The following is a 19,844-nucleotide window of genomic DNA, read 5'->3' as shown; positions in this document are numbered from 1 at the left end:
ACTTTATACATGGATCCCTTGAAAGTAATTGCCCGCTGTACAGGACAGCCTTTAGACAAAACTCAGGAAGAGGTACAATAGCCAGATCGCCACTCATGGACAGCTGTTTCGTCCTTCATGGGACTCATCAGCATGAGGTTGTGATACTGGCTTAATACTTGAGGCTTGCATGGCATACTCAACTGGTAACGGTATAAGTTAATACTTGTAAAAAAACAAAAAACAAAAACCTTGTGGCGAGTATCAGACTCTTGGACATGAATGCTTCAGTTTTTACACACAAATGTATTAAGTAGAATAATGCCACAGTGGTGTTGAGGGTTACTGAGCAGCGATGCCTGTGCAGAGTTCCATTGAGTGTGCAGAGAGACGGTATATGGTTCTTGTTTGCCGTCTGAGTTTGTTTCACTGCAGCTGATTCTGTTCCATTCGTGTATTTAATGCTGTGTCTGTAGGAAACGACTGTACATGGAAGTCTTTGAATATACACGTCCAATGATGCACCCCGAACCTGGAAAATTTTATCAGATTAACCCTGAAGAATATGAGCATCCTAATCCTTGGAAAGAAAGCTTCCAGCAGTTGGTATGGACATTCTAATCCTTATGGAAAACGATAATACCTCGGCTCTTCAGCTGCCCTTTACTGATGCGAACTTTGCAGTAGAGCCCCAATTTAGATTAGTATTGTGTGCATTGGACGTGTCCGTCAAATCTATGTAAACTGTGTTCACCTTGCTGCGCTTTTAAGCCAGGTACTTTGCATAAGGTTAAACCCCAAAGTTTCTTGAACACCCAATATTATCACCCTTGGTGTCGGTGATATGTAGTGGTTCGTTTCTGGATAACGATCTTGGTATTTGGATAGAAACAATTTTAAAAGGTTATGGTCCAGCCCAGGTAAAAAAAAAAAAAAAAACCCAGAAAAACATAATTAAGTGAGTGATTTAAGGAGAGAAAAAAGCAGACACTGTAATTCTTTCGCATTGTTCTGTATCTTCGCAATGTTAACGGGAACTTTTTGTAATTTTTTTTTTGTTTTTTTTTTTTAGTACAAAGGAGCGCATGTTAAGCCAGGATTTGCGGAACATTTTTACAGTAATCCCACAAGATACAAAGGAAGGGAGAATATGTTGGTAAGTATGACACATTCTTAGAACTTGTGCTTAACCCCTTCGTGACAGTCAGAAAAATTATATGATCATAGTAATGGTATTTAAAAGCCCTTCGTTTTTTTAAGTGAGGGCTGTTGGCTAACTTTTCCAATATTTTTCAGTACTATGATACAATTGAAGATGCCCTGGGTGGAGTTCAAGAAGCACATTTTGATGGGCTAATCTTTGTACATTCTGGCATCTATACCGATGAATGGATCTACATAGAGTCCCCAATAACTATGATCGGTGCAGGTATGGGTTTTTTTTCTCATCTTTGAATGGCTTATTGTAAACTTACATTGTTAAGTTGTATTAAGTGCAGATAATACCCTTTTACAATTTGTGCCTTTTTGAAAACTCAGCCGGAGGTTCAATGTGATCATAACTAAAGCATCTCGTATTACAAAGGCTGCTAGTCTGGGATCTGCACCTCTATGTTCCTTTTGTCAACTTTAAATTTATTATAAAAAGTGTCCTCATTATATATGTAGCCCACCCCATTGGGGGTCCTTTACTAGGCTTCTACAGATGCCTAAGCCGTTTTTAAAAAATCAAATTCAGCAAACTATTTAGAAAGCGGTTAAATAGAATATTGACAGAACTGTCAAAAATACAAATAAGGCTAAATTATACCAATGCATTCCCAAATCTATATTTTTAAATCTACAGAGGCTTCCAAGAGTCATCTAGCCTTGGAAAGTCCTTATTCTGTCTCTGAAGAAAGCAGTATCAGGCCATCAAGTATTGCTAAAAAAGTACAAAATTGCTATGTACTGATGAGTTTCAAGTGTTACTTTTGTTTACTTCAGCACTTTGTGATGCTATGTACAAGATGTCGCCAAACTTGTGTTTATCTTGTCTCTTTTTTTTCTTTCTTCATCTTATCCCTTATAGCGCCAGGAAAAGTTGCAGACAAAGTGATCATAGAAAACACTAGAGACTCCACGTTTGTTTTTATGGAGGGTTCAGAAGATGCCTATGTTGGCTACATGACAATCAGGGTATTGTATATGTTTTCTTGTTATCCTCTTATAGCGATGTATAATCATAGATATATCGATATGGATATATATATATATATATTTTTCCTGAAAGCTCTCTTACATGTTTTGTAATTCAATACCTAACAGCGTGAAGAGTCTGTAATAACATTTGTAGAATGTTTCCTTTTATTTCATTAAATGTAGTTTTGCTTTGCTTTCAGTTTAACCCTGATGATAAATCAGCCCAGCACCATAACGCCCATCACTGCTTAGAGATCACAGTGAACTGCAGCCCAGTCATTGATCACTGTATCATTCGAAGTACTTGCACAGGTATGTCGCTCTTCTTTCACAGGTAAAATGTCTTTCCAGTAACTGTTGCATAGGAACCTTGTTGTTTCCGTTAAACGCTTCATGAGCTCGGGTAGTTCTCACATTTTTTAACCATAGATTACCCTTCAAAAATTCCAGGTTTCTTTTTTTCTTTCCGTTTTCATTTTTTTTTAATCCACCTCCAACTGATTTTTCGCTGCTCTCTCCTGCTGATGTAGGAGAATCGGAATGAAATCTCCTATCTGCTGCAAGATACAGCAGGATGTACCGTTTTTTAGCCATTTTGCCTTGAAGGACTGCTTACTACGTATGGATAAAAACAAATTACTGTTGGTTATAAATGACTCCCCGGTGTTCTGACTTCTTCTTTTCTCTCGTGCAGTCGGTTCTGCTGTTTGCGTCAGCGGTCAGGGGGCTTGTCCGACCATCAAACACTGCAACATTAGTGACTGTGAAAATGTTGGACTCTACATTACAGATCACGCACAGGTATCTCCACAATCCCTTTTTTTTTTGTTTTGTTTTGTTTTCTTGACTTTAAGAGGAAAAAAATCATAAAATCTTCCTTTTCTTTTTAGGGGATTTATGAAGACAACGAAATATCAAATAATGCTCTAGCTGGCATATGGGTCAAAAATCACGGAAACCCTATTATTAGGAGAAATCACATACATCACGGACGTGATGTCGGTGTTTTCACATTTGACCATGGCATGGTAATTTATTACCCACCCCGCACGCTATTATTATTTTTAACGTATAGAGTATATGTTGGAGTTTGACCAATTCTTGGGTTTGATAATTTTTAAATGTAAAAAAAAAAAAATTGTATTTGTATACTTGTAGACTTTTTTTTTTCTTCTGAATGCTTGCGTTTGTGAACATCTAAACCAGCGGTGGACAGGAATGTACAATTTATTTTGACAGGCCATGGCTTTACTAAAATTCCTGCATTAGTGCAATTTTTGGTGGCTGTAGCTTTAATTTTGCCCCCTGAGTTCAAGAAATGCCTAACTATGGTGTAAACTATCTGGACATATGTTTTAATAAGGAAAATTTAATATATCTGTATTGGTTGAAGATAAGATGGAGTCTTTAGTTGAAAAATATGTGGATTCACATAAGGTTTTTGTCTTCAGCTGGAACATTTTTCAGCTAGGCTGCATATATTTGCACAGCTAGAAATAGTGAGCCTACTCGGTGATCCATATGGCCAGTCCTAGTAAGTCTGTAATCGCAATAGGATAGAATGCTATATAATATTTGGCAAGCATAAAATTTTTTAACTTTATGTATAATTTTAGGGTTACTTTGAAAGCTGCAACATACACAGAAATAGAATAGCAGGATTTGAAGTAAAAGCCTATGCCAACCCCACCGTGGTAAGATGCGAAATCCACCATGGCCAGACAGGTGGCATCTACGTCCACGAAAAAGGAAGAGGCCAGTTCTTGGAAAACAAAATCTATGCAAACAATTTTGCGGGTGTATGGATTACCTCAAACAGTGACCCAACCATTAGGTGAGTTTAACGGGAATAAATGTTCTTAGACCTTGGTGTGTAGAAACGCAGCTACCGGTGAAACCAGCCCTGGCTGTCTTCAAAACGTTGTCTTCTATTTTGTGGGTTTTTCTTGTAAATAACGTTAAGAGATCAGTAAACGTAACATTTCTGTATATTTGGATTACTGGATGTTTTTCCATGGGGTCTGAATACACCAAAAATAGGGCATTATTAGGTCAGACATAAACAATATGTGTTTTAATCCTTTACCATTAATTTACATGACTGCTTTTGCAGAGTAGCACTCAGGTTGTGCTTTATCTGTCGTTTGTAAAATCTAGGGGTCTCCTTCACCTCTTCTATAGTCAAAATACGAGGGGATTTATCAAATTTTCTATGGCAACCAAAAATTAATTTCTCAAAAGTATTCAAAAAGCCAGACTTAAATTTAAGTCTTGGTTATTTGACGCTTTACACGGAGTAATGATTCCTTTACTTTATTTTCATATTGTACTTTGTAATCACCCATGTTTTTTCTTCTTCAAGGGGAAATGCAATTTTTAATGGAAATCAAGGAGGAGTGTATATCTTTGGTGACGGAAGAGGCCTTATAGAAGAAAATGACATCTATGGTATTGTTTTAGCCTCATGTTGACCTTTTTTTTATTTTTTCAGGTCTATCTGTGTATTTACCTCTGTATTTTAACCTCAACAGGTAATGCATTAGCAGGTATACAAATACGGACTAACAGCTGCCCTATAGTCAGACACAACAAGATTCATGATGGCCAGCATGGTGGAATCTACGTGGTAAGTGTCAATCCAGCATAGACATTTGTTCGCTAGTCCATAGATCAGTCTTATCCATCTAGCAGTTGGTGGGTCAGATGGGGCCCGCATGTGTGTTTTTATGGTTCTCACGTTGCCTGAAAATAATTTTGAATATCTGTGCGTTACTACGGCCTGGCCTTATCTATGATATTCAAAAAGGATACCTTACACCGCCTTAGGTCATTGGCATGGCATTGTTTGTCGCGGGCAGCTCCTCGGCGCACATCTTCCCGAGTAATTAAACTAAAGTGAAGGGTTGAACCCATGACTAGCTGGGGAACTACTGGTTGGTGACCTTTTGTTGAAGTATCAGTGATATGTAAGATGTTTTGCTTTTTTTTGTCTTAATAAAGCATGAAAAGGGACAGGGTGTAATCGAAGAAAACGAGGTGTACAGTAATACCTTGGCTGGTGTGTGGGTGACCACGGGAAGCACCCCAGTGCTACGGAGGAACCGAATACACAGTGGGAAGCAGGTAGGTGCCATCCTGTGGCCTGTGTTTCTAGCATTCTTCTTGCCTGATAAGCTGGATATTGAGTCCCAAACTTCTGTAATGCATATAACCATGGAAAATATGTGAAATATCAGATTCCAAATAAGGAAAAATTTATTTTTTTTGTTTTCTTGACTTTCTAATGAAATAATACTATATTTGTGCCGTCTGACAGGTTGGAGTGTACTTCTACGACAATGGCCATGGAATATTGGAAGATAATGACATCTATAATCATATGTACTCTGGGGTTCAAATACGGTAAGTTTTCTGTGTAACGTTCACTAGAATTACTTTTCTTTAACCTCTCCCTGCCCAAATCTTCATTTTTAATTGTTTCTAACCTATTTTCACATTTGCAAGACCTTTTTCTTTGTTTTTACTATTTTGAGTTGTCAGCTGTGTTCACCTTATTGTTTTCCTGAATTGTTCTTCATTGGATAAACAACTTTGTTTCTATCTGTATTATTTTCAGAACTGGAAGCAACCCTAAGATTAGACGCAATAAAATCTGGGGAGGGCAGAATGGTGGAATACTTGTTTATAATTCTGGTATGTTGGAATCACATTTTCTTGCCTTCTGTTTGTTACTGGAGCTCCAAGTAGGTTATTTTGCTCACTTCATTTTGCCTCTGTTCAGGGCTTGGATTTATAGAAGACAATGAAATATTTGATAACGCGATGGCTGGAGTGTGGATAAAAACAGACAGCAACCCAACGTTACGAAGAAACAAAATTCATGATGGGAGAGATGGTGGCATCTGCATATTTAATGGAGGCAGAGGTAAAATGTTACTGCAGTATGTGGATTTCAGTTTAGAACTTATGCCTATTGGTGATTACTGTGTTCTAAGTAAAGGTTAACAAGCTTGTGTAATGGCAGAAAAATGCTTCTTTTGGATATTTTTTTATTTTTTTCCTGCTTTTTGCATAAAATATATTTTATTCCAGCCATGAAAGTTTTTTTATTTTATTTAAACTCCAAAGTGCAAAAGATGCAGCAAACATGGCTTTTTGAGATAGGCTCATGCGTGAGGCTCTGCGCACTGTTTGCCAGAATAACGGTAAGTTTTACCTTGTGTTAACGTTGTATGACCCTGTTTTGGCAGGAGTGCTTGAAGAGAATGACATCTTCAGGAACGCACAGGCCGGTGTACTCATCAGCACCAACAGCCACCCCATTTTGCGGAAAAACAGGATATTTGACGGGTTTGCAGCAGGTTTGTACAAAAATTCAATCTTTATGTTAAAATATACTCTGTTATCTTTGGTTGCGTGATAAGTTGATCATTATTTGCTGTGCACTCGATAAATAGTAAATACCAATTTGTACTTGGAAGTGCAACTGCCGTTAAAAATAATACATGTCAATTTTAAGGTAAGTAAAATTTCCCCAATGCGATGTGCTGGCCGGGTTATGACAACATGGAGATAAGCGTTATAAGAACATCTGCCAGGCGGGCTGCGTGTCCACAATCCTCTCTATAGAGACATGCATGCGTCTGCAGCACCCAGCTAGTAACTTAATGCAGTGTATATTTACATCATTTCTGTAGTGGATCCTGACATTTTTCAATTTAAAATGTAATTATTTGAATTATGTGATTAAGGGAATACAAACAAATGTTAAGCCCGTTGTCTCCATTTCACCTTGAAGGATGAAAATATTCCACTAGTCATGTATAGTCAATAAACACATCTCTCTTTGTGTTTTGTCTTTGTATAAAGCTCTTTTTTTTTTCTTTTTTTTTAAACAAATACATTTCTGTAAAGCATGTTGAAATTAACCTAATCTTTAATGTTTGTTAATAAAGGCATTGAGATCACCAATCATGCAACTGCAACGCTCGAAGGCAATCAGATTTTCAACAATCGCTTTGGAGGACTGTTTCTGGCTTCTGGTGTTAACGTCACTATGAAAGGTATTTTTCCCTTTATGTATAGCATTTACTCGATGGTTGTCCCGTATACAGTTGCTTTTTGTTTTAACTATTTACTATTTAATTGAATTCAATTCTATGCAGACAACACTTTGTCTAACTGTAGCATAAGGGATTGTACAGACCTAGCTAGAAGAGAACAACTAAACAGCAAATGACAACCATGTGTACTAAAGTATCATATAATCTCCTGTATAGTGTGTACTCGTGCATAATATGCATGCTTACTTTAGAACTACATCTTTAGTTAAAGGTTACATAGATGTCATGGCATATTTGTATTATGCATCTCTTCTCTAGTGTCATAAAAAGGGGAAAATACTCAAATTGAGATTGTACAGCTTCTGTAGTGTTTAAATTGCATTATACCTGGGCAGGGTGACACCTACAGTAATGGGCAAATGACTTTGTTCAAATGTGTTCTAAATATAGAGTTTTTATAAAAAAAATATATAAAATTAGAAGTAGAAATGACTAAAAGCTTTGAACATTTTGTATAGGAAGCGTACCTGGAAAATTTTTTATTACAGAGTACTCAAAGTGCAATTTAGTACAATTTTAGTTCTAGAAAGATCAGTGTCTTGTGTCCCTGTTAGGACATTAGTCCTGTCTGAGCTCCCCATGCTCATTCTTGTCATATTTATTGATCTCTTTAGGGCCAGTGACTAGAATATCTTCCATAAATCCTGTCCAAGTTCTAGCTAAAAATCCATAGGCATTCAACATGTCTCAAATTACTGGAATAAAAGATCTGTCTTCTGATCTTGTTAGTCTTTGGAAGTATCTGGTCCAATCGCTATGATTTAGAACCAAACCCCCCAACATACTAAACATAATAAAATAGTAAAAAAAAAATATTTACAAACTATAGAAGCGCACAACCTAAAAAACATAAAAGTACATGGAGATTCCCAGGCTGCTGCTAGAATAATGACCAATAAGTGCACAAAATAAAGCAAAAACTCAGCGCATACCCATTTGAAACACCTATCTAAGCTATATAATTTAAGTGGTGCGAGAGACCTGGGTCCTGGTAGAAGGCAGTGTTTTAAGTTTGTGTGATTAACTTTTTTCCTACGCCATCCAATTCATCCAGATACAAAAAGTAACAGATATTTTTGTATAATATACAAAATATATAATTTTATAATGGTTTACAAAAAAAAAATACTTATATTGAATTCTTGTAACAATCATGTGACATACTAATTAACATAAGTGAATGCCATTTCTCTGGTTACATATGATTAATAATTAGACCGTTTCTGGTAACTCTTGCAGATAATAAAATAATGAACAATCAAGATGCCATAGAAAAAGCTGTCAATAGAGGCCAGTGTCTATATAAGATATCAAGTTATACCAGCTATCCAATGCATGACTTCTACAGGTAAATACTACAGTTTGTAGATATCGGCTAACAGGGAACCAAGGGACATATGTCCGTGCCACAGGTTTAATCGCTATGTGTTTGTTGTGCTGTTTGCCTATATATTGCCCAATACAAGAGGGGGTATGTATTCCAGACATTGAGTAATACAGTGCTGTGTATAGTAACTCAGTAAGGGACTGTTGGCAGGGGAGATGTGGTTTCAACTCCGTGTATAATTCAGGGGGCGAGGAGACTTTGAAGGAACGCTCACCGGGGCTGGACCTCTTAGAATACATATTGGATTCAAGGAGGCGAAGAACACAACTCTTGCAAACTCTCCCTTTTGTGAATCGATGCCAGTATGTTTGGCAGACTCCAGATTAGGTAGCCAATTCTGCATAGAAAGCCCAAGTGTTCCCGTTTAGAACAAATGCCAATGCCCAGGAAGATCTTAGGGTCCCTTGAAAGTAATTTCCCGCTGTACAAGACAGCCTTTAGACAAAATTCGGGTAAGCGGTGCAATAGCCAGATCACCGCTCATTGACAGCTGTTTTGTGATCATTGTTGACCTTATTTGCATGCGCCTTCCCAGAATCCCTTGTGGTTGTGGCAGCACCATGAGATTTCTGAGGGAAAAACTAGCCTTCCGGCTTGTCTGTAGATGAGTGATTAATAATACTTCTACTATCCCTTAAATTTAAGTGGAAGGGTTTTCCATCACCTTTACCCAGCATAACTTTGTGACAGGAAGATCTTGGGAAGGGGATTTTTAATCATTTACTATCCAGCAACAGGTCCCAGGTTGGGTGTGCGCTGCTGCTCTGATCTCTCTGCTGCTGTTTTATACTATGAAGGATTGCTGAGCCATCACAACCTCTCATAATGCTGTAACATGCCTGTTTAAGAAACAGAGTGCTGGGTAATGACATCATATCCCCTACGCTCAGCACATATACCTCTTTAGCAGCTGTTAACGTGATTCCGCTTTTATATTGCATAAGAATTGAGCAGCTTCAGCTCAGCTACTAGAAGATATTGTTTGAACGCTAACACTTTCTATACGTATCTTTTTCTAGATGTCACACCTGCAATACCACAGACCGCAACGCCATCTGTGTGAACTGTATTAAGAAGTGTCACCAAGGACATGATGTAGAGTTCATTAGACATGATAGGTATGTGTCGTCTTAGCATCACAGCCTTGGGTATGGGATTAAAAATGTTTGCTTAACATGGTTTTTCTTTTCTTTTTCTCTTAAGGTTTTTCTGTGATTGTGGTGCCGGAACACTGTCTAATCCCTGTACATTAGCTGGAGAACCTACACATGACACAGATACTTTATATGACTCTGCTCCACCTATAGAATCTAATACTTTGCAACACAACTGAACTCATTTTATGAAGGGGAAGTCCTGCCATTCTAACCTATTGGAAAACAAACCCACTTTTCTTTCGGAAAAGGAGAGAAAATTTGCCCATTTCTGAAGACTGAGATGTTTATATGATCAAACGCAAACCTGCCAAAAAATATATATATTATATGTATAAAGGAAATACAGATGGACGAGGCAATATATTGACTCAGGATTAAAAGGAGGAACTGGGCATTTTTAGCATTACTCTGACAGACTTTTGGAAGGACAGAAGTGAAGAAAATAAGATGCGGATTTGTAGACGGCAGCCTGCGCGCTGCTGTTTTTACAAGTACGAGGGAAAGGCAGTCCATTTGCAGTAGTACTATTTAGTAGACCGGCACCAGGTGGTGTTTGCTGCCCTCATGGACATGGGTACCAATTGCTTTTGTAACATGGTAAAAATGTGAGCTAGCACTTCTGCATTTTTGATTTTTTTTTTTTTTAACATGTATTCTGATTGAGATATTTTAATGCTTTACTCATGTAGGTTTTTTTTTTTTTATTTCAAGCAAACTTATTGTACTTGAATGTGTCCTGTTTTGTTAGCACACCATAGAATTGCTGTAAACTGTACTCATGTCCCAGTATCTACGTTCTTTCTATGAAAGAGAAAAACACTAATCTTAATCCAGCAATTTTTCTGGTATCCTTTTGAAAAGTTAGAATGTTGTCTCCTTTCCTCTCGCACCCCCTGCAACCGTCTTCATTTCCATTAACACCACAGACCGTTGGCCATAGGAGACATCGGAGAGATGCACTGAAGCTGGGTGCGGATACTTCCATCGCTCCCCTTGGGAACTGGCGGGTGTTGACTTTGGTTTAAAGTTTACTGTAAAGTGTCTGAATGATTCTGTATATTACTGTTCACTTTATTTTGAACAGCCTGGAACATGTACACAACTGCTGGAAATGGAAGATTTCCTGCTTTTATGAAGCTGAGACAACATATACAGCCCTACAGTTTCATAACTTTTTTTTTTGTTTTGTTTCTCCCCATTTATATGTATTGGTGACAGTGGATAATCAAACAGCCTGAAAGTGTATGCATGTATCATAACATCTAGACTTAATATATTGTGGAGTATTCAATAACCATTATGTAGAGGGTAGATATGAATTAAAAAGGGGTTTAATTTCCTAGGAAAGAAAAAAAAAATGGAAATATGGTCATTTTTAAAGAATAAAGTTTATTAGATCATAATGTGTGAAAACCAGCCTTGTGAATAAACACCAAGAAAATTTGTGGGTTACTTTCTTCCTTTAAACAAATTATCTCCTCCCCAGAATGTGGTGAATAGTTAGGCCATCAATAGAAGGTTTTTTCAGTAAGAGATATAACTCCCTGCAGAGGGGAAGAAAAAAAAAAAAATTACCGATCTAGCTTTTATAAAGACCGTTTTCCAACCAAACCCCTAAACCATGTAAGACTGAATACTGGAGTGGGCAATTGCAGCAACTCAATTTAGTGAAGAAACCACAAAAAGTGTGCACACAATACTTATTTGTGGCCTATATTTGATGAACCTACACACATTAACATTTTGTTCAGGAGAATTAGGGGCTTCTTATAATAAAGTAACAATTAGTAAAAATAGAATGAAAGGGGAAAAATTGCAGCGATTTCCCTTAAGTTTCTTCTATAGTGTAAGGTGCAGCAGCTGTACACTGACCCAATTTATGTTCACGATGTCTCCTGCTTATATAGTCATTCCCCACATACATGTTTCTAATGCTGCACACAGTACCCTAATATTTATTTGTTAAAGTTTTCTTGTAGTGGAAGGGCCAATGGCCACTTAGTTTTAGATTTTTAAAAACAAAAAAGCCCTTGGCCAACCTTGCAATATATATTTGCAATGTTCCCAGTACAGCATGGTTTAAGATCCCTTTGGGGGATGTCAAATTTTTCATGTCAGAGTGACACTACTGGACTCCCTTAGTTTTTATGTATATAAAAAGTTTATAAGAGGAAGTTTCTCCCTCCCGCTCCATCTGCGTGATCAGCCAGCAGAGGGAGTAACTGGAGAGCCCGGCACGCCCTGCTGAGGCTCTCCTGTCCTCCAGTAAATTGGTGGATGTCGGACATTGTGCCTGCCGCTACACACGATAAATCAGCAGCAAGCCAGTGATGCGACTGAAAAGGCCACACTGCGAATAGATGTCCCTACTCCTTCAACAAAGTCAGCACACACCGGTACATCCTAATGGGCTTCTTGCCCCAGGCTTTAAGGGGACTAAAAGCATTAAATTGAACAGTTCGGTCCAACTTACCGGAACAGTTTCAGTGAAAGTGTGAGGTCTTCAAACTCTCTCGCCTTTTTGTGTCCAGCTTGAATGATCTCATCAGGGATATTTGCGAGTCTTGCTGCATTGAAGCCGTAGCTTTTGGGACAGGCTCCCTCTATGAATTTATAGAGGAATGTAATGTTCTCCTGGCTTGGATCTTCACACTCGTTTTCAATCATGCATGCCTGGGGGGAGAAAAACTCAAGATCCTAAATCTACATAATCCAGACAGGCTGAACTGCAACACTACAGCTGCCACTGCAGCCAAAGCCGGTGTAAAATACATCCGTAAATGAGTGCTTTATCAAACCATAACGTTAAAAGGAATACCACGTAAAAAGCTGTCCCTTTTCTATATGACATTAGCGTACGTCAGACAGCCAGGTACACAGACTTACCATGTGTCCCAGACGCACACTCGATGTGCGAGAATAATCCTCTACTAAAGAGTGGTAGTGGGTTGAAAACAAGGTCCGACACTTAATGGTTTCAGAAAGTTCTTTGACGACGGCACTTGCTATAGCTGTTCCATCAAACGTAGCCGTGCCTCTTCCTACGGAGAGAGGGAAAGTTAAACAAAACCTACACATCTCCAAAGAGCTTTTACAATGGATCCAGGAAAAAAAAAAAAAACGAAAAAAAAAACAGCAAGTAAGACATGTTACACCCTCACTTTTAAATGCATTTACACAGCTGATTATGGCAACGCTAACGGATGCTTGGGTATTGAGAGCTCCACAAAACACAATGCTGATGTCCTCCACAAACCTTTAGTCAGTGCCATAGTAACAAAGTCAGACTTTCTTTACCACCCGTTTTACCCCCCAATAAATGTTCGTGCTTCTCAGCAGTAGCCGTCCTAAAATAAATGGATCCACACACAGCACTGATCTTACATAAGTAAGGAAGGTAACGTGCGAAACATACCAAGCTCATCGAGAAGCACCAGGGAATGCTCCGTAGCGTGCTGCAGAATGCTGGACGTCTCGCTCAGTTCCACAAAGAAGGTGCTTTCACCTGCAAAGTCAGGTCACAGAACATTTAGCAACACAAACGCCATACAAACATAACACGTAAGCAGGGGTTTATCCACTAAATGGAGAGAACATACAAGGGCTTTGAAGGGAGAGGGCCAGCTCACTGGTGTTGGCTCTTTTTTTGTAGCGAAGTAGCCGAAACAACTCTCCTGCAAGCAGTTAAGGTCCATTTTAATATTTAAGAAGCCCACCAACACATCATGGCAAAAACAAGGCAAAGTAAAATGCCCATGACGTACACCTTTGCGGAGCTACTCCAATTCTTTTGGATCAAGAATAGGAAGGTTAGGTAGAAGGTTGAACTTGATTGACTTAGGTTTTTTTTTTTCAACCTTATGAACTATGTAAGTATATGTTACTGTTCTTGTACAGCCCAAACCACCACTAAACCTATCTTATCTCCATGGCCTCCAAGCACGTTGAGGTTGGAGTTACTGGTGATTTCTTATATGGCTCACAAGCACCATGAAATTACTACAAGACACTGAAAAGTATTACAGAAAACGGCTCACCTGACATTATTCTGTCTGATGCCCCCAGTCTCGTAAAGACGCGGTCCACAGGAGTCAGTCTACATTCCTCCGCTGGCACGTAACAGCCTAACTGGGCCATAATAACCAGGAGACCAGCCTGTAAGTCACAGCAAGACACCCAAGAATAAGAAAGCAGGCGGCACATAGCAGCACAAGAACTTGGTCACCAAGGGTTAAATCACAAAGCCACATTTAGTAACGGGTTATCTATTTATTAAGTTTCACATAAAAATAACTGAATTTAGTCAAGACGTTTTGCACGGTTAGAACACTTCACACATCTATGGTGTATTAGTCATATAAACATTTTTATTGAAACATAACTGCTTTGATTTGCTTAACACAGAGCGCCAGGGGGGCCGGAGACAATTTTCCCCATCACAGACCAGGACATTTTCTGTAGTTTTGCTGTAGCTACATTTAGTTGATATCTTACATAAAACATATACATGAATGCAATCAGCAGCCACATCGGGGACAAAATGTAATATTCAGTTATCGCGCTGTGTGACAGGACACACACACGCGCACACACACACACCTCGCATGGATATGCATTTGCTACAGCAGCACACCGCCAGCCGACATTTAAAGCCTCCAAGTTTCCGTGTGAAACTAAATACATAAATACACTTCTAGGAAGCAGAGTGGCGTATCAGGGGGGGCAGGGGGGTATTTCTTGGCAGTATAAAGCATATCTGGGGGGCATAGCTATAAGTAAGTTGCTTTATAAATTATATTATATAAAATACAGTTTTACCATTCCACTGTGTATTTTTTCTTTAAAAATATTTCTTAAAAAAAAAAACAAACAAAAAGAAAAATTTAAGGGTGCGGCCTATAATCGAGCCAATACGGTATATATTTGTATGGTCAGTAGTCCGTGAAGCCAGTTACCTGTCTCAGCAAGGTTGACTTGCCTCCCATGTTTGGACCGGTCACGAGCACGCAGTGAGCAGCATTACCGTTCTCATCGCTTTCTCCCTCCTGACAGCCAATCACAATATCATTTGGGATAAAATCATCACCAAAAAAAGTCTTCGTAATGCAGGGGTGTCGCGATCCCTTCAGTTCCAAAAATGGTGCAGTTTTATCAGGAAGCAAAACCTCAGGTCTGCATACAGAATCGTCTCCACCTTTGCTGTACTGGGACAGCGCTATGAGAACATCTGGGGAGGAAAAAAAAGTGTAAACAATCATTGCAGAATTGGTAAAGCATTATATCAATGTTAACACAGACATTAGCAAAAAGTTTTACACTTGGTAGGTACCAAACCAAATTCCTTTGACTATTAGATGGAATGAGATATCCTAGTAACACGAGTCAGGGCCTGGCATACAAAGAGACCAAGCTCAACCCGCTCCCCATCTACCGCTCTCATTACATAGAGAGCTACCAAACAGATAGCCATGGAATAACTCACCTAAAACCGCAAAGCATTCCACGGCGGTCTGCCATTCTTTGTAGTTTTTATCAAAGTTATAAAACAGCCTCCTCATACAGTCCTTAAGGGCCGCATCTCTTCTTTCTTCTGCGTTTACAAGGTCAGCGAACAAGTTCTCAATGGTCTTCGTCCAGTAGCGCTTGTACCCTTTTTTTGTAGATTTTAACTCAAACTCCTCTGGTAGGTTGTGTTGGGTGACATTCTCGGGGATTTCCATTTGAAATCGGTTCTTGGCAGTCCCCCAGTACACTATGCTTTTGCATCCAAGCCGTTTGCGTTGTTTGTCCAGGTACTTGTTCAAACTCTGCTCTGCCGATTTAATATCTTTCAATGCTTCGTCATATTCTGGATCAAAACCAGCTTTGGGTGTAATCACTCCAGTTTTTTGAGCCTTTGCATGATCAAATGAGGTATCCCAGCGCTTCAATTCCACAGATAAGTCAGGGAAGCATCCGTTACGTGTTTTACCTTTGAGGCCAAGAATTTGCTTTAGTATACTTGACTTGAAATCATAAACAGCATCGTCCATAATGTTAATGACTTTGCACATCACCTTAAAGCCTTCCAACGCAGACAAGAAATCTGCAATCTTCTTCTTGCTGTAAGCAGTTTCCTCGTACATGACAGCCCTGCTGTCTGGGTGATTTTGACTTTTAAGGGGAGAACCGATGCTGTGGATTTTACTAAGCAGCCTTTCAAGGTCCGGGAGTTTCTTTAAGAGTTCACCGACTTCAGAAACCTTGCCTGGGACAGCCATAAGATCTTCCAGTGCATTAAGACGATCGTTAATAGAACAGGGGTTGCAGAGAGGGGCACATAGCCACTGCTTTAAAAGTCGCTTTCCAAAAGGTGTAAAACAGGTGTCTAGTTTCTCCAAAAGCGTACCTTCCGTTGAGCCGTTCGTCCCATTTTGAAGGATTTCTAGGTTTGTTAGTGTTACTCCATCGACAACCATGCGCTGGCTGGTTTTAGCAAACAAACTGTTGGAACTCTCAGATTTTTCAATAACATTATCGACGGGAATATATTCTTCAAAGTTTGCCATAGAGAGCAGCTCTTGATCAATAAGGCATTTTTTCAGATAATATATACATGCCCCGAGTGCCGAAAGAGCCAATACGCTCTTCTCACCTGGCATTAGCGCTAAAGAATTCCTTCCAGAAGTCATGCTTTGTAGAACAAGGGGCAATGCGCCATCACCACCTGCAGGGTTATTTTCTTTTCCAAAATATGCTTCTTCAGCCAATATCTTTAGTGTCTTGGATGCATCCCAAAACTGGGATGATGGATGCAAAGCTTCCTGAATGGCAGTAGACAAACTACTCTTAAGAACTTTCCTAGTATCTCCAGAAGGGTTTCCCTTCTCAAACAAAACTTGAACCGGAGGAAAATGAGCAACCAGAGTCCGAAACCTGGAACAATGGCGGTCGTCTCCAAACTGCCCAATGTGAAATTTCCCCACAGAGGTATCCACAAAGCAGACACCGTATTCCCTCTGCTGACCGGACGAATCGTCTACTTTCTCTTTGAGGCAGAGAAGGTACTTGCTATGGCTTTCTGATGGGCTGCCGTCTAGAACACTATAAGTTTGTGTTCCTTTAGTGATAATCCTGCATATTTCTCTTCTTACAACTCTGTCGAATTTACTTGGATGCGACATCGACTTACAGCGTGCTTCCATCATCTCTGGAGTTTCCGTCTGCTCGACTCTGGCTACCTTGAAACCTTTCTGCACGAGAACATCTGAAAAACGTCCAAAGGCAATCTCTGGAAAACCAGAGTGAGCCCAAGCCCCTTTCATGAAGGTCAAGCCCAATTCATTGACACCAATAACCGCATCCATGTGATAAAGTTCATAGAACTTCCCAACCTTATAGAAGATGACAGTATCAAAGTTTTGAGCCTTAAGTTGCCACCATTTTCTCATACCGGGGGTGCATTTATTAAGGAAATCGTCAGGAACGTACAGTGTAGATGGGTCATAATCTGGATCATTCCGTTTTCTCCGTCTAACATCTTTTCGCTTGTCCTCTTGAAGCCAGTCAAGCTTTTCATGATCCCATGTAGAAACACTTCCAGGCACATTGGTGGCTGCCAGAGACTCAGAGGCTTCGGGCGCTGAAAAAGATGACAACCTTGCTTTGGCCTGGTGTGACAGATTGGCCGCTCTTTTGGGGGTTTCTGGAAGATCTTTCTGCAGATTCTTTTTTGGAACAGTAACATTTTCAGCTTTGCCTCTCTTGCGTTTGAGAGGCACTTTAATGGGACTGTCCATCTCTGCTTCAGATTCTGGCTCCGATACCTCATCTTCATCCAAACCGCTACTGGCCTCATCACTGCTTGGAATATCCTTGTCAGGTTTAAATTCATCATCAGAACCACTGTCACTGTCAGTCAGTGTCATAATCCTTCGTCTTTTGGGTTTGCCATTACTTTGATTTATCGGTCTGTCAGCTTGGATCTTTTCGTCCTCTTTACTTAAGGGAGAACCATCTTCTGTCTGTTAAAGGAGAAAAAACGTAGACAGGATTTGCTACATGAAGGGAAAAAATGGGAGCAACTTCACATAGTAAAAAAAAAAAAAAAAAAAAAAAAAAAAGATAAAAAAACCCCAAAACTTTCTTGTTACATGTATATGTTTTTAAGGTTTCATGGTACAGTTTCCATTTCAAAACTGTAATATACGTTTTAAAAAAACCCAGATATACGAGCACAAACCCGCCACGTTTGACCAGTACCTCCTTATCTTCCTCCGAATCGGAAGCATCTACACACACCGCCAGCGCAAGGCGATGAGATTTATTTTTTTTCATTGCATCGTCTGCCATTTTCATTGCTTTCCTTAACTCTGGCTTGGAACTGAAAAACATGCCGCCCTTCTGGACCTCTACAGCCGTGGAACCTTCAACGGGAAAAGAAATGAAATCCGGTAAGCACAAGACATGACTCAGAGGTCTGTTTATTGTAGGCTTTGGGAAAGGGAACTAATTTAATTCAGATATTTGAGGTTTAAACACATTTTCTTGATCTAATCTGTATTATCATTTGTCAGTTTGTCGTTACCCCATGGCTAGCAAGGCATTACTATTCATTGAGGCGTTTTCTTTCATACCTGAGAAAGGCTTCATGTATTTCGCAGCGATCCATCCTCTAGTTGGCGGATCATCAAAGAACTGCACGTGGACATGAAGAGACTTCCCCTTTCCTCGAAGATGACTGTCACTTTTTGGATGATTGTAGACTAGCGAAGGCCACCAAGGATGACCTGGCATTTTGGCCCATACTAGATCTCCAGGACTAAAGTCGCAAACAATGCTGTGAAGTAAAAGAAACAGAGGAAATATTTGCTCCATTTATTCAGGTTTTGGGAAACAATTGCGGCCACTTATGAAAAAGAAGTTTTGAATATAACTTTAGACACACAATGGTTACATTCCCTTCTGTCCACTTGATACAAATTACATCAAAGGAACAGAACGGGAAGCGTACAATCTGACAGCAGACGCATCTAGTCTGTTTCTGCCCCAAAGCCAATATTTTGGGACAGAATAACTGCAGCATTCGAGACAAGCTGGTCAAGCGGCCCCCTATCAAAATCCCACTGATTCCAAAATCATTCAATGCCGTTTCACCCCAAAATCTCATCAATCGGTGTCAGAAGTGCCCACGGGATGAGCATTATTAAAAGCTCAGGTTTCAGGGTTTACATGACTTAATGACACAACGTAACAGAATAACCTGTCCTTACTATATATATATATATTATATATCAATTACAGAGCGCAAACACAAGCGATCGCACCAAATAGTTATTGTAGTGATATCATCCCACAGTACGGCACCTTTACTCATTCGGCCCTTAGTCTCAGTTCTTGGTCTTGTGTTATATTCAGAAAAGCGGTATGTCTGTCCCTTGTATATTTAAACCCCCTCACTCTACCACTTCTACTGGGAGTCTGTTACCACTCAGTAAAGTAAGCCTTCTTTACAACAGAATGACATCATCAACACAGCTTCTGACAAAGCTACATCTGTGTATGACGATAAACATATAGGTCACCATGGTAACAGCTGAAATTGCAGATTTGATTTTGGCACAAGGCGTAGGAGACCAGAGCCCCAGGCTGTCACTGTAAGAAAATAACGGTGCGGGGATCTAGGTCCGGGGTTTCCACACCTCCATCTTAGACTAATGCAAAGCTGCCGGTGTACCTGGGAGTGCCCGGCCGGGCTGTTTTCCCTCCTTTGCCCCCAGTTATCGCAGATTTCTCCCGGGCCCATTCTTTAGGAGACGAGATGGATTTTTTCCCTGCAGCGGGCGGCACATCAGCCTCTGTCGGGGAAGCCTTACGCTTAGTGCCGCTAGTCTGAGGGGGGGACTTAGCGAAGAAATTGAAGAGCGAGACTTGCTTTGACATGGTGCCGGAGACACTGACACTAAATCAGGCACCTGGCAGCATCCTCCACCTCGCGCAGCCTCGCTGGATTTGGCGCTGGCGGGAAATTCTTGTCTT

The 19,844-nt window shown here is 39.8% G+C and overlaps 2 protein-coding genes across 3 annotated transcripts in view; one reads left to right on the top strand and one right to left on the bottom strand.

Moving 5' to 3' along the window:
- FBXO11 (F-box protein 11) overlaps positions 1-11,268 on the top strand; it is a 27,506-nt gene extending 16,238 nt beyond the window's left edge. For both annotated transcript variants that reach the window (XM_053461361.1, XM_053461360.1), the window contains exons 5-23: positions 456-585; positions 1,052-1,135; positions 1,276-1,408; positions 2,051-2,157; positions 2,361-2,472; positions 2,855-2,961; positions 3,051-3,188; positions 3,777-3,994; positions 4,523-4,608; positions 4,692-4,786; positions 5,161-5,283; positions 5,477-5,562; positions 5,777-5,853; positions 5,942-6,085; positions 6,411-6,521; positions 7,116-7,223; positions 8,523-8,631; positions 9,690-9,788; positions 9,874-11,268. In XM_053461361.1, the coding sequence (XP_053317336.1) occupies positions 456-585; positions 1,052-1,135; positions 1,276-1,408; positions 2,051-2,157; positions 2,361-2,472; positions 2,855-2,961; positions 3,051-3,188; positions 3,777-3,994; positions 4,523-4,608; positions 4,692-4,786; positions 5,161-5,283; positions 5,477-5,562; positions 5,777-5,853; positions 5,942-6,085; positions 6,411-6,521; positions 7,116-7,223; positions 8,523-8,631; positions 9,690-9,788; positions 9,874-10,003 (2,197 nt within the window). In that variant the 3' untranslated portion in view covers positions 10,004-11,268. The remainder of the gene's footprint in view (positions 1-455; positions 586-1,051; positions 1,136-1,275; positions 1,409-2,050; positions 2,158-2,360; positions 2,473-2,854; positions 2,962-3,050; positions 3,189-3,776; positions 3,995-4,522; positions 4,609-4,691; positions 4,787-5,160; positions 5,284-5,476; positions 5,563-5,776; positions 5,854-5,941; positions 6,086-6,410; positions 6,522-7,115; positions 7,224-8,522; positions 8,632-9,689; positions 9,789-9,873) is intronic.
- On the bottom strand, positions 11,197-19,844 carry MSH6 (mutS homolog 6). Its single transcript, XM_053461359.1, has 10 exons — positions 19,543-19,844; positions 18,443-18,645; positions 18,069-18,232; positions 15,310-17,830; positions 14,783-15,054; positions 13,865-13,982; positions 13,243-13,332; positions 12,714-12,868; positions 12,301-12,500; positions 11,197-11,371 (listed from the first exon to the last, which is right to left on the bottom strand). The coding sequence occupies exons 1-10, from the start codon at positions 19,746-19,748 to the stop codon at positions 11,299-11,301; spliced, it is 4,002 nt and encodes a 1,333-aa protein (XP_053317334.1). The 5' UTR covers positions 19,749-19,844; the 3' UTR covers positions 11,197-11,298.

This window comes from Spea bombifrons, chromosome 3 (assembly GCF_027358695.1).
Source record: "Spea bombifrons isolate aSpeBom1 chromosome 3, aSpeBom1.2.pri, whole genome shotgun sequence".
Lineage (NCBI taxonomy): Eukaryota > Metazoa > Chordata > Amphibia > Anura > Pelobatidae > Spea > Spea bombifrons.
This window is presented reverse-complemented; position numbering and strand designations above follow the sequence as displayed.